The 12,770-nt window shown below is 42.9% G+C and overlaps 1 protein-coding gene and 1 long non-coding RNA gene across 7 annotated transcripts in view; one reads left to right on the top strand and one right to left on the bottom strand.

Annotated features, from left to right (window-relative positions):
• Golga3 (golgin A3) overlaps positions 1 to 9,334 on the bottom strand; it is a 43,362-nt gene extending 34,028 nt beyond the window's left edge. The window contains exons 1-4 of one of the 6 annotated variants that reach the window (XM_055605852.1): positions 8,959 to 9,161; positions 8,705 to 8,836; positions 4,555 to 4,873; positions 2,121 to 2,390 (exon numbers count right to left, since the gene is read on the bottom strand). In XM_055605852.1, the coding sequence (XP_055461827.1) occupies positions 2,121 to 2,390; positions 4,555 to 4,690 (406 nt within the window). In that variant the 5' untranslated portion in view covers positions 4,691 to 4,873; positions 8,705 to 8,836; positions 8,959 to 9,161. The other 5 variants (XM_055605855.1, XM_055605856.1, XM_055605857.1 and 2 more) reach the window with 5 other exon arrangements.
• LOC129675791 (uncharacterized) lies at positions 9,334 to 9,985 on the top strand. The gene is made up of 2 exons (XR_008719987.1): positions 9,334 to 9,543; positions 9,892 to 9,985. It is a non-coding gene; the product is annotated as an uncharacterized LOC129675791 (long non-coding RNA).
• The last annotated feature ends 2,785 nt before the right edge of the window (positions 9,986 to 12,770 follow it).

Raw genomic sequence — 12,770 nt, 5'->3', positions numbered from 1 at the left:
ACACACACACACACACACACACACACACACACACACACACACACACACACACAAACACTGACAAAATAATACCAGTGAAGAAAAGGGCAAATAATTCCAACACAGCAATGACAATTTTAAGAAAGATGTACAAATGTCCAACAGATAAAAAGATGCTCAAGTCCTCTGGCAACTGAAATAAAATAATGAATCATTACATCATTGCCATGTATTAAAAACAATGAAGCACTGGGTATGGTGACATATGTCTGTGGTCTCAACTACTTGTAAGGCTGAAGGGTCATCTGAGTTTAGGAAGCAGAGGCTAGCTTGGGAACACAAACCTCATCTCGAAAACTAACAAATGTTGGTCAGTTTTGGTACTCAGAAGCCGAAGGCAGGCAGATCTCTGTGAGTTTGAGGCTACTCTGGTCTTCATAGCTATTTCTAGGTCAGCTAGGATTACATAGTGAAACCCTACCTCAAAACAAAACAACAACAAAAAGAAAAAGTGGGTGAAAGCCTATAATCCCAACAGTTAAAAGACCGAGGCTGGAGAATCACAAACTCTAGGTTTTGTCTTGCCTATACAGGAAAATTCAAGAACAGCCTAGGATACAAAGCGATTCTCAAAAACAAAACAAAAAACAAAGCCAATAACAACAAAAACCAATAACCCACCCTACCCTCCAAAACAACACACATACAAAAGGCAAAAACAAACAAAACTAACATAAAACTAAAACCAAAAAGTGAAAGATTATCTATACACTGAATAGATATGAGGGGAAAGTGTCCTCGTCAGTCACTGGTACTATGACTATGCGAGACAACACTAAAGACCCTCTTGATCCACAAAGAAACAAGCTCAATGGCCCAAGGACACACGTCCCAAGATTCTAGCTGTAACACTGCCTACTATGGCCAAGGATCAGAATGCATAAAGAAAGCTGGGCAGTGATGGTACACACCTTTAAAACCCACCATTTGGGACCCAGAGGCCAGCCTGGTCTATAGTGGGAGTACCAGGACAGCCAGGGCTACACAGAACAAACCCTGTCTTGAAAAAGTAAACAAACAAAAAAATTAAAAGAAGAAGAAGAAAAAAAAAAAAAAGCATCAGGAAACAGGGAATTGACAACACATTCTAAGCTGACCTGAGTAGTGGGGAACCAATTCCACAAGATAAAACCAAGTGTTCAAATCATGTAACATTATTTGAACAACAGAATCCCATTTTAAAATTTCCTTTTAAAAAGTTTTATTTTTAGCCCGGCAGTGGTGGTGCACACCTTTAATCCTAGCACTCGGGAGGCAGAAGCAGGTATCTCTGTGGGTTCAAGGCCAGCCTGGTCTACAGGGTGAGTTTCAGGACAGCCAGGGCTGTTACACAGAGAAACTACCATCTCAAGAAACAAAACAACAACAAAAAGTTGTTCTTTTTTTAATCATATCGTATGTGAGATGAGAGAGATTGTGAGTGCAGACACCCAGAGATATGAGGAGAGGGCATCAGATCCTCTGCAGCTGGACTTACTGAGCTGCCCTATGTAGGTGCTGGGAATCAAACCTAGGTCCTCTACAAGAGCAGTAAATGTTCTTAATTGCTAAGCTATCTCTCTAGCCCCTAAGATTCTTTTTGTTTTGTTTGATTATGGGGGGCCATGCTAAGTGGCTCAGGCCGACCTCAATTTTCAATTCTCCTGCTTCAAGTCTTTCACATAGCTAATTACAGACATATAAATTTCACTTTTAAAGTCAATGATAAAAAATCTGGATATGTAGATAAACATGCAATGGATCTTGTGAGAATCTGGCTTACCATCTTAAAACAAAATCCCTGCCTGTTTGCTGGCCACCCATGAAGAATGACATGTGAGGTGTCTTTGACAGGGAATCTGATACCATCGTTAGTAATAGAAGGCAGGAAGTTCCAACATCCAGATGTACTTGCACTCTTAAAAGGGAAGCCACATCGTTAAGATGCAGCCCTCTGCCTCCCCCATTCAGTAGAAAGAGAAGAAAAGGCAAGGTAAGTAGGAGGTAAGTCAGGACTGCTCACACAGGAGCAGTCAGACAGTGATTCCAAGTAAATGTTCATAGCAAGGGGTGGAAATAGCCCAGAGGGAATGGATGCTTACACAGTTGCGTTTCTTGCATGGGAAGACTGAGTCTGAGAGACTGCAAAGCTTCTTTTCTAACACTGCCCTCAGCACTAGTTCCCTGAGACTTCCTTAGGTTGTCATGGAAAACATCCACACCTGCAGAGGCATCAGGTCCCACTGGACTTGTTGTGGGATCAAGAGACAACGGAAGGTCTGAGAACTGCCCATTCTGACAGAGGGCCTCCTGGCTGGATCTATCTGGGCTTCCTTCTTCCCTAAAAGCTCTGTTTACCTCAACACTGGCATCTGGAAAGAGAGAAAGTATGTTAGACACAGGGTTTTGAAATTTTTAGGTCATTTAGACATACCGTATATATACATCCCGTGAGCATAGCATTTCTACATTTTATGTCTGTCTTCTGACCACAGCTGTCTTGGGCAAAGCCTCAAGTCCTCACCTGTACGTTGGCCTCACCCTCCACACTATGGCTGTGATATTTAAATCATGTTTCCTTCCAACTTAAGAAAAATAAAAACAAAAAATGTTGAAAGTCTATTTCTTTAAAGTCTTGGGGGGAGGGAGGAGCAGATGCTTAAAACACAGGACTTTTTCTAACATGTGCAGGTGACAACAGGGTTAATCAGAGTCCAAGCTCACATTTTCAAGGACTGGTTTCAAGGTAAATTCAGAATATGTTCTTCTCCAAAGAGATAGATGATCTAATCAGACTGATTCTAAATGCTGATTCTGATGCTAAAGTGAACAGAAACCAAACTTTGTTTTGGCTTGATGAGCAAGGGTTAGGTATTATAAAAACCCAATTTCACAAGTGAGGTGTGGCTATTCATGCCTAAGTCTCAGCATTTGGGTGGTACAAGCAGGAAGATCAAGAGTTTATAATCATCCTTAACTATACAGCAGGTTTGAAGAAAGCCTGGCCTCCAAGAGACCTTATCTCAAAAACATTAAAAAATGTAAAACCCAAGTTTACCCACAAGGACTCCATTTATGGCCCAAACCCAACCTCACCCACTGCCATTATTGTATAAAAAACTAAAACACAGTTCTTTCTCAGAAGATAAAGAAAAATGTTGTAAAATTAAGTCAAATGTAAGACTTTCTTCTGCCTTCCTCTGGTGGGTAAACCAGTTATCAATAATGAGGGAGGGAGGGGGGTCCATCCGAGGCATTCCTAGGCTCAGTGACCTAAGATCTCACAGGCACCAACATCACTGGGTACCCAGACACACCCAGAGAATGCAGGAAATTCCTTCTGTTGCTGTTCAAGCCAAGTAAAAACAGGATTGTTATTTACAAATATAAAGTCCTGTTACTGATGTTCCTCCTTGAAAAAAAAAAAAAGAAAGATGCAAGTAGAAAGCATCTACTTGATATTGTGATATTGTGGTAGGACACAGATAGTCCCTCACTGTCAGCTTCACGAAAGGGCACCATTTACTAAAAGGTGCAGGATTGTGGTCCCACACCGTTACCCTTTATTGGGTGCAGGGATTCTGCATTTCAGATACAAGCTACAGTGGTTAGCACCACTTTCTGACGTGCATGCTACAGAATGAGTTCTGAGCATCACACTTAAACAAAATCTAAAAGCAATAGGACCCAGTAGGTACCAAGACTTTGTTTCCAAACACAAGCTTAAATATAAACATCATGGGGAAGAGAAGACAAAAATGGCTCCATCCACTTACTAGATGCTCTCTAGGCAGTAGACTTACCTCAGGGCTTCACACATGCCAGGCAAGCGTCCTACTACTCGTTACATTCCAGCTCTTTTGGCACGTTATATATATATATATATATATATATATATATATATATATATATATATCGATCACTTCTTTTAAACCTCACAACTACCCAATGCATAGGTTCTATGTCTCACTGAGTGGTAGATATAAGTGGTTATACACAGTACTTCCTTTAACTCCTTCAACTACCCATGACAGTGGGAGATCTAAGTTCTCCCAAGTGGCAGATCTAAGATGTTCCGTGCAAAAATCCACTGTCTCTGGCATGAATTCCAGTACCTGCCTCACTCACTGCATGTTAACTGCCTGACTATCATAAGATCCACAATGCAATTTCTGCTAGAGAACCAGTACATAATAATTTATCCTTTTAAAGTTAATATTGCTCACTAGTTCGTGACTGCTTGGGATATAGGATCATCTGAGTTATTGCTGATGCACAGACAACAGAGAACATGATTCAGGGATCCTAGACCACTAATCAGTTCCAGTTACTAAAACTGAGGCAACCAAACAACCAAAAAGGCAAAATTCAAGCACTAACAATGATTCACCAGTGGAGATCTACAGAAGCCTTCTCTTCTATTGACCACAGACTGTGCTTGATCTAAAATTAGCACCAAATGAAAATATCTGTAAGACTCTGACCCCATCTTCTTCAGAGTGAAAAGCTAGTGCACAGGATGGCCTGATGACTTACACTGAGCTCTATCTTCTTGGTCAGGCGGTAATGCCAGTGAGTCCAGCGTCTCCAGTGAGGCTTCAGGACAAGACGAAGTATCACTTCTGGACTCGTTTTCCCAGAGGCCACCCTGCTTGGCTGATGCACCATCCATTGTCAGGGCAGCTCGGACTGAGAAGACTCTGAGGAGCTACAACTAACTCTGGATTACATTTGGGTTTTGCCATCAGCAACAGCTCAGAGCTTCTAGGAAGGAGCTTAGTTTGTTTTCCATATTCAGGGTAAGGTTTAATGGCTCACAAATGCCTTGAAGTCAAACCAAGTAATACCATGATTCCTGATAGAAGGAAAAAGAAAAATGCATTATGAAACTTAATTTGTTAGATTTCAAGTAACAGTTACAAGGCTCCCAACTTCTATAGAAAACAAATACAGGTTTCCACACCAAAAACAATCCTTGAGTACCTACAACATCCTACGTTTTGAGGGTAAAATATCAAACCAGCCACACCTTAGCCCGTTCCTAAGGGCTCTCCTAGTGGCAGTTACAGGAAGTTCTACCACAAATGATTCTCCAAGGTTTTTTTTGTTGTTGTTGTTTAAAGAGCTTGTAATCTGTTGCAGCTGCCATGTGGCAACTGAGGAACTGAACTTTAAATTTCATTTAAGTTTGATCTGAACTTAAATAGCCATTTGTGGCCAAAAGCCTATGAACCAGACAGGCCTATGTACCCATAAAATACCTGGAAGGACCATGCCAAAACTAAAGCTCCTACTAGGTAAATTCTATCCCGGTAAGCCATGCAACTCATATCGAGAGGAGTGAAAATTAATGAAGCAATTGGCAAAGGATGAGGTAACAGTGTGCTAGATGGGGAGATCCTAAAGGGAGATCTGAGGACACACAGAAAGGCATCTAACTTAGCAAGTGGGCAGAGAAAGCATCTCATAAGAAGTGGCCATCCACTTTTTCCTATTAGCGGATAGTAATCGCTATGGTAGATTAAGTTTAAAAAATATAACTTCATCATGCATCTGGCAATTAGTCATGAACTCTGAAGTGTGTTGATGGTATTACTAACTTATTTCCTTATCAAAAGGTAAGATTTAAGTATAAGTTTCCAGACATAATGTAGGCATGTTGGTATCTATGTTTTTCAGAGTAAGTTCCATATTATTACTTCTGCTCTATGCTTAACATGTTTCATAACAAAATAACCTACATCCTGAGCTTACAAATACTGAAGCCTAGTGTGGTAGCACACGGTTTTTATCCCAGCACTCAGAAGGCAGAGGCAGGTGGATCTCAGAGTCTGAAGCCAGCCTGGTCTCCATAGTGAGTTCCAGGCCAGCCAGGGCTACAAAGCTGAGACCCTGTCTTAAAAAAAAAAAAAAAAAATCACACTGAGAAATTACAGGTAAGAGGCCTGAGAGGATGGTGCTCATTAACAAGGCGTGACGCTGACTCAAAAGTAGAGCTAGCATACTGATACCTATTACTGCAGACAACTATCCTCTGACTCCATCTGTGACTGATGATTACCTGTGACTGAGGGAACCACCAATAATAAAGTGAGTTCAGCCTATGCCTGAACTCACTTAGCCAATGCCTAGTATAGGTCTAGTATAGGACAAATATAAAAGGAAGGCAGCCAAGGAGTCCCAGAGATACTATACCTCAGAAGTAGTGACAATGTCCATAACTTAGACTGTCCATAGACAAACATTAGCCAAGAAAATTCAAGTTCCATAGATGATGTAAATTTGGCGACAAGTTCATCAGGTTGTCACAAGCTAGACATATTCCCCTCTTAATTTCCTTGTTGATCAAGACACCTGACTACTAAGCAGTCCTTTCTTTCAGAGATGGATGGAATGGTACAGCCATCCAGAACACCAATCACAACTGAGTCTGGTTAAGTCACTCAGATAGCTCCTGCTCACAATCAGCTAGCTCCTCATGAAGTGGATCTACAGACAGAATTTCTAGTCTGTACCAGGAGTTGGGCTTCTGACAGCAATCCTGCCTGAAGGGCAATAAACTGGCATTTACTGTCTAACCTCAGTCTTCTTTGAATTTTGGTAAGCATACAGGGTCTCATTACCCCAGACTGCTGACAAGGGCAAATCTCCAGGCATCAAGGAAGATGAGACAGCTGGGGTGGGGGTAGCAGGAGGCACAAAAAAAAGCTGTTTTTAGCAATACACACTACACTTGTGACTGTTTCAAATAAAGAGGTCATTTTTATATAGTTATCTTTTTGTTTTTCATTTGTTTGGTCAATTTGGTTCTTTTTATGCTTATGTATACACACATCTTTAGGTGTCATTCATCTTGTTTTTTTGAGACAGAATCTTTCACTGACCTGGAATTCATCAATAAGAATATGCTGGCTAGCCAGGAAGCTCCAAGGATCTGCCTGTTTCCACCTCCTCCCCAATGCTGGAGTTACAGTGTATACTATCATGCCTAGCTTTCTTACATGGGCTTCAGAAAAGGTTCAGAATCAAGTTTCTCATGTTCTAGAGCAAGCACTTTACTGACTGAGCTATCTCAGCAAGCTTAATTTGTTTTGGGTTTGGGTTTTTGTTTTGTTTTGTTTTTCTAAGACAAAGGCTCAATATAGAGCCCAAGATAATTTCCAACTCATACATTCTCCTGATTCCACTTTCCGATTGCTAGGATTAGAGTCCTGTGCCACTTCACTCAACTTACAGTTTCATGTTTAACCACATGCACTCCCATTTCTAAAAGGCAGACCAAAGCGACCACTGAGAATCCAACCCTAACTTTAGCAGTTCACCTAGATTCGAGCTTTGCCCAGCAGTCCATGAACATGGTCCACAAACAATAGCTACCCTATTACTGACGTTATCATCAATTAGACATGAAGCATAGCCAAAGATAAAACAGGACTTTCTGAAGATGTCTGGTTGATGCGACATGATTGAGCAATAGCAAATAGCACTCTATATAAGTAAAAACCGAAGACCAGGCTCAGGTACAGCAAGGACATAAGTGACATGTTTTGAGTTAAACATGTTTGCCTCAACTCCTATTCTTCCATTTGGTTGTTGTTAGGTAGATTTTTTGAGCCACTCTTAGCTGATTTCCTCATCAATAAAAACACAGAGAAAGGAATACAAAATTTTTGCTAGGACTGACTACAGCAAGATATAGGATCTGGTCATGCCTCTGATAAACAGGTGCAATTATTCCTCCTTTCAACAGCTGTCCAAATTTGAAAGTAAAAGCCAAACTCAAGTTATAGTCTCACTTGAGAAAATAATACTACTTAAAGAAATATGCCAAAACCCAGCTACTTTTAAATCTGAATAACATCATTTCCTTTCTTTTCTGGGGAGTAGGGAGGAGGCAGGATTTTCCAAAGTGTGTCTGTGTTCATACGCACAGATGTGTGAAGGTGAGAGAGTGAGAGTGAGAAAGTGGGATTTTCCTTCCACCATGGGGCTTCCCGAGAACTCAGGTTATCAGACTCTTTATAACGGTTAACCACTGAGCCATCGTTCCAATCTGCTTTTGGATTTTGAGACAGAATCTTACTATGTAGCTTGGGCCTCAAGTTAGTTATGGTCTTCCTGTCTTGGCTACCCAAGAGCTGGTAGTACAGACAAGTGCTACCACATAAAGCTTTTTTCTTTTCTTTCCATTCAAGTTATACTGTAACTAAGGGCTACTAAAGGATTCTAAAAGGGCATGAGACATCTGTAAATGCCTTACAAAATCCACTTAAAATAAAATACAAACCTCCTAACCTAAACTAGAGATCACTTTTATATGGTTCCTACTTAAGTCTGCACCCCTCACATACTGTGCCTTTTTTTTTCTTTTAATCTGACTCAGAAGTACAACTGACTCTCCACAGGGTCTCTACACTTCTTGACCACTCTTTTTGAGACATTCCTATCAACAATTTTTCACAGAAGCTTCTTGTCACGGACGTCTGCCTTGACTCAAGCCAACTCTTCCGCAGGCCGGACAAAGCTAATCCTCTCAACAACTGTTTTGAGTTGTCAGTATACCTCCACCGTAAAGTGAGAGGACAGAAACCACAATTCTACTGTATGCAGGGACCTGTTAACAAACAAGGCCTGTCTTTCCATGCACATTCAGTAAGCGCCTGTGGAAAGGTGGTGAGCTGTTCACCTAGCTCTCTCTGGTCACTGATTCCACTGTCCGCGTTCAGCAGCACCGTGAAACACCTCTGAGCACCAGAACCGAAACAGTAAGTTCCCCCACGTATTGAACGACTTGCCACCATGTCACGTTCGTCATCAACTGTAAAAGGAGCAGACTTCAAAACGCTGACCCAACCAAGCAGCAGTAGCACAGGCTCTCAGGGCAGACCGCATCCCGTGAGGTGCAGAGGAAGCCCCTGCATTTACCAAGCCGGTACTGACACGAGCTGCGACGCAGGTTTCCAGCCCGTGTGAGTAAAAGGAAAAGCTGACTTGAGCTGGCCGCCGCTGGTCCAAAGTCTGCGTGACCCTCCCCGGACTCTGCATCCGACTTGTTGACGCTTGCCTGTCCGAGCGCGGCGTCGCCCCAGCAGTCCCTCCACCGTCCTCCACCACAAGGCCCCGACCCTCCTTAATACTAGCCCCACAACCCTCACCCGTTGCGGCCCAACCCTGCGGCTCCGGTAGGACGTGGCCGTACAAGGGGCGGGGCGCAACAGGGCACCAGTCTCAAGCAACCCCCCGGAAACAAACTGTCTGCGCGGCCTTCGTTCCGGAAGAGAGACTGTCCTCTGTGGCCACTAGCCACCACTAGGGCTCGGGTGGATTTCACTCGGGCAGAACTGAGGTAGCCTTCAGAAAGTGGCCTTAAAATTTTGTGGGCCTTCCCTTCAGAGAAACAACTTCCAGCCTAAAGGACCAAATCAGACCGGAAAAACAAATAAACAAAAAAAGCCCTTGAGCTTCCGGCGGCAGTGGCGTAACCAGGACTCACCACCCTCCCGCCCGCTTGCGGCCTTCTAACTGGTGGGTATGATGATCCACGTAGCCACTCCCTGGGGCGTGGTTTTCCCACCCGACACTGCCTACACGGAGGTACAGGAGCCTAGTTTGTGTTAAGCCAGCTGTGCCACGCGACTGTATTCCTAGCACAGGAAGTCTGAGGCAGGGTATCACAAGCTCAAGGCATGACTGGACTATAAAGTGGGATTTGTCTTAAAAAGTGGAAAGATGTTTGGAATGTAGCTCAGAACTCTTGGGTTCAATTTCTAGTATGTCAAGAGACAGGAAGAGGAAGGAGAAGCAAACAAATAATATATTGAACTCATGACACATTCACATGGAAAAAAATAGTAATTTTTTTTTTTTTTCCAGCGCTGGAGACCGTGTCCTGGACCTTGACCGAGACAGCAACCTCACCACCTCCAAGCTACATTTCCAATCCCAAATAAAACTTGCCACAGCTTTACTAAGGTATAATTTATATGCTATAAAATTTGCTCGTGTGTACAATTTGATTATTTCAACAAGCATGTAGTTGTATACGCATTTCTATAATCCAGCTATAAGTGCACTTTCATGGCAGTAGCTGTCTGTCCTCACCCCCTCTTTCAGCCCCTGGTGACCACTAAGTTTTGTTTCGTGGAGTGTGCTTGCCTGTCCATTTCATATAAATAGGATTCATGTTTAAACTGATGTCTGTTTAGCGGTACTAGTGCTCAGGAGGTGGCCCTGCTACAGAACTTACTTCATGTGGCTAATTCTATCTGGTGAGTGTGTAAGGCTGGTCTCTCCCACTTGTGGGCCTCTGTTCTCCTTTCTTGGTGAGACCTTGCCCCTTTCTTTATACAGCCCTGACAGTACCTGAATATTAACTGTGTGTATACCAAAACTTGAGGGGAGGCAGAGAGAAGGCAAAACCAGAGAACACTCAGGGACAATGTCTGGGTTCCTCCATCTGGACTTTTGTGGGGTTTTTTGTTTTGTTTTGTTTTTTAATTAAGTTTCAGTTTTCTACTTCTGGGCTTCTGGGTCTGTTAGTTGAGCCTCTGATAGCTATGAGCCTCACTCTGGCTCATCATTCTAAGGCTGCCAGACCAATGCAGGATAGGCTGTCACCAGGTTCCCCTCAACTGGAAGAAACCCATACTGGACTCCTATCTGCATCTGTGGTTTAGCTGTGCCTTTGAGGCAAAAGCCAGTTCAGAGGTAGGGAAGCCTGATAGAATCTTGGTCTGGCCATCCTCACCCCACAGTATCAGGTAATCAAGATGAATAAACCTGAAGATATACTCAGCTCTTTATATTTGGGAACAGGACCTCCTTGTTTTAAACCAACTTTCTCAGTTGTAAGTGGAAGTCTGGCCCGGTGAAATTTTCCTGGGGTCAGCCTGGTCACCCCTAAGACCTTCTTCTGGCTTGAGCTTGGAACTCTACAGTGCAGGAAGGGTTCTTCTGATAGCAAAAGGAAAGGCAAAACAGCTGGCACAGCAGGAATATGGGCCAAGCTGATTCCAACTTCAGACAGGGTTACAAGGAAGATGGAGTGCCCCTTACTGTACCAGGAAGCAAAGGCCAGTGGACAACTTCAGACAGGGTTACGAGGAAGACAGAGTGTCCCTTACTGTACCAGGAAGCAAAGGCCAGTGGGCATCTGGAGGCCCTACTCTGGGTGTGTTCCAAGGCTAGGCTCAAGAGCTACTGAAAAAACAGTCTGTGCAATCCTGTGAGGAAGTCTGCAGATTATATAGGGCACAATAGGGCTGCTGACAACTCCAGATTGTTGGTTTTTTGGGTGGAGTGGTTCAACTTTTATTATCAACTCGACTGAGTTTGAGGTCACCTAGGAAACACAACTCTGGGTGTGTCTGTAAGGTTGTTTCCACAGAGGTTTAGATGAGGAGAAAAGACCAACCCTGAGTATAGGCTGCACCATCCCATGGGCGGGGTCCTCAACATGAACAAAATGCAAAGAGAAAGCTGAGCACCAGCATTCATTTTTCTCTCTCTCTCTGGATGCAGATTCAATTTGGCAAGCTACTTCACACTCCCGCCAACATGCCTTTCCCACTACAATGACTTTCAAGTTGGGAACCAAAATAAGCCCTTCCTTTTTTCACATAGCAAAAAGAAAAGTAACTAATATAGATGGTGTGAAAGAGTCTACAGAAATGAAGTTTAGATCACCATAAAGATATCGACAAGCCTGCCTCTATAAGCAGTTCAATCATACCCAAGAATGATCAGCAAGGCCAAAAGCTCCCTTATGCTAGGCATGTAGGCATTGTTCTCTCCACCATGAGCTCATCAGAAATTCTGTGGAGTCCCTTCAGTCCCTCTGAAGTAACTCTTAGACATCATGCTTCCTTAAAGAATTGAGGATTAGGTGATTCCCAAGGAGCTTGATGCCTCAGGTACATCCCTCTGGAATAGGATCCTACAGACCTGAGTTCGGGTCCTATTAAACCCAGATGCTAAATCCTGAGTGTAGGGGCAGAGATTGAATACCAAGTATCAGAGCTTGAGGTTCAGATAACGCATTCACACTGCCCAGGTCTGACAAAATAAAGATACTGCCCTGTGCCATGATCAAAGATGTTAAGGTCTGGAGCCCAAACAAGTCCTGTTTGCTCACCTCTTAACATTATCTGTTTGTGGAGCCACCGGATTGACTAGCAGGCATATAGAAAACATTATGAGTAGTGAAAAATTAGTGTAATGAAGAATTAGTCTGCATTAACATGGAGCATGTGGTACCTCACATATGAACACAACACAAGAAGAGAAACAAACACAGCTCATTTATTAGAATAAAAAAAAGGAGAGAACCTTCTCCCACAAACACAGAGTGCTGCCTCTCAGTCTATATCAAGAGCAAGACAACAGTTGAAAATCGTATTCCTGAGAAGCAAAAAGTTAGCAGTTTGCAAACAAACATAACAGGTGATCTCAATAAAAGATTTTTTTAAAAAAAGCTTAAAAAAACCTGAAAAACAAAATTTCAAGTATTGTTCCAGATTACATGGCAAACCTAATGTACCAGGCAGGGCTTGGAAAGCAGAGGCCTTATCAGTCTGGAGCCATCTGGAGTTTCAGCAGGGGGCTGCTCTCAGGGACTGGAGGGCTAAGGTCAGAGGCTGTACCCTGCTAGACAAGAGGCATTGGCCAGCCCTGTGTCAAGGACCTGGATACTCAAGACATCCTCCTCAGGATTAGCAGTTTTGGACATTCGATCTTTTTTTTTTTTTTTTTTT

The sequence above is a fragment of the Psammomys obesus genome, unplaced genomic scaffold, assembly GCF_907164565.1.
Source record: "Psammomys obesus unplaced genomic scaffold, mPsaObe1.curated_primary_1811, whole genome shotgun sequence".
Taxonomy (NCBI): domain Eukaryota; kingdom Metazoa; phylum Chordata; class Mammalia; order Rodentia; family Muridae; genus Psammomys; species Psammomys obesus.
The sequence above is the reverse complement of the archived record's forward strand: the minus strand, read 5'-3'. Positions and strand labels throughout refer to the sequence as shown.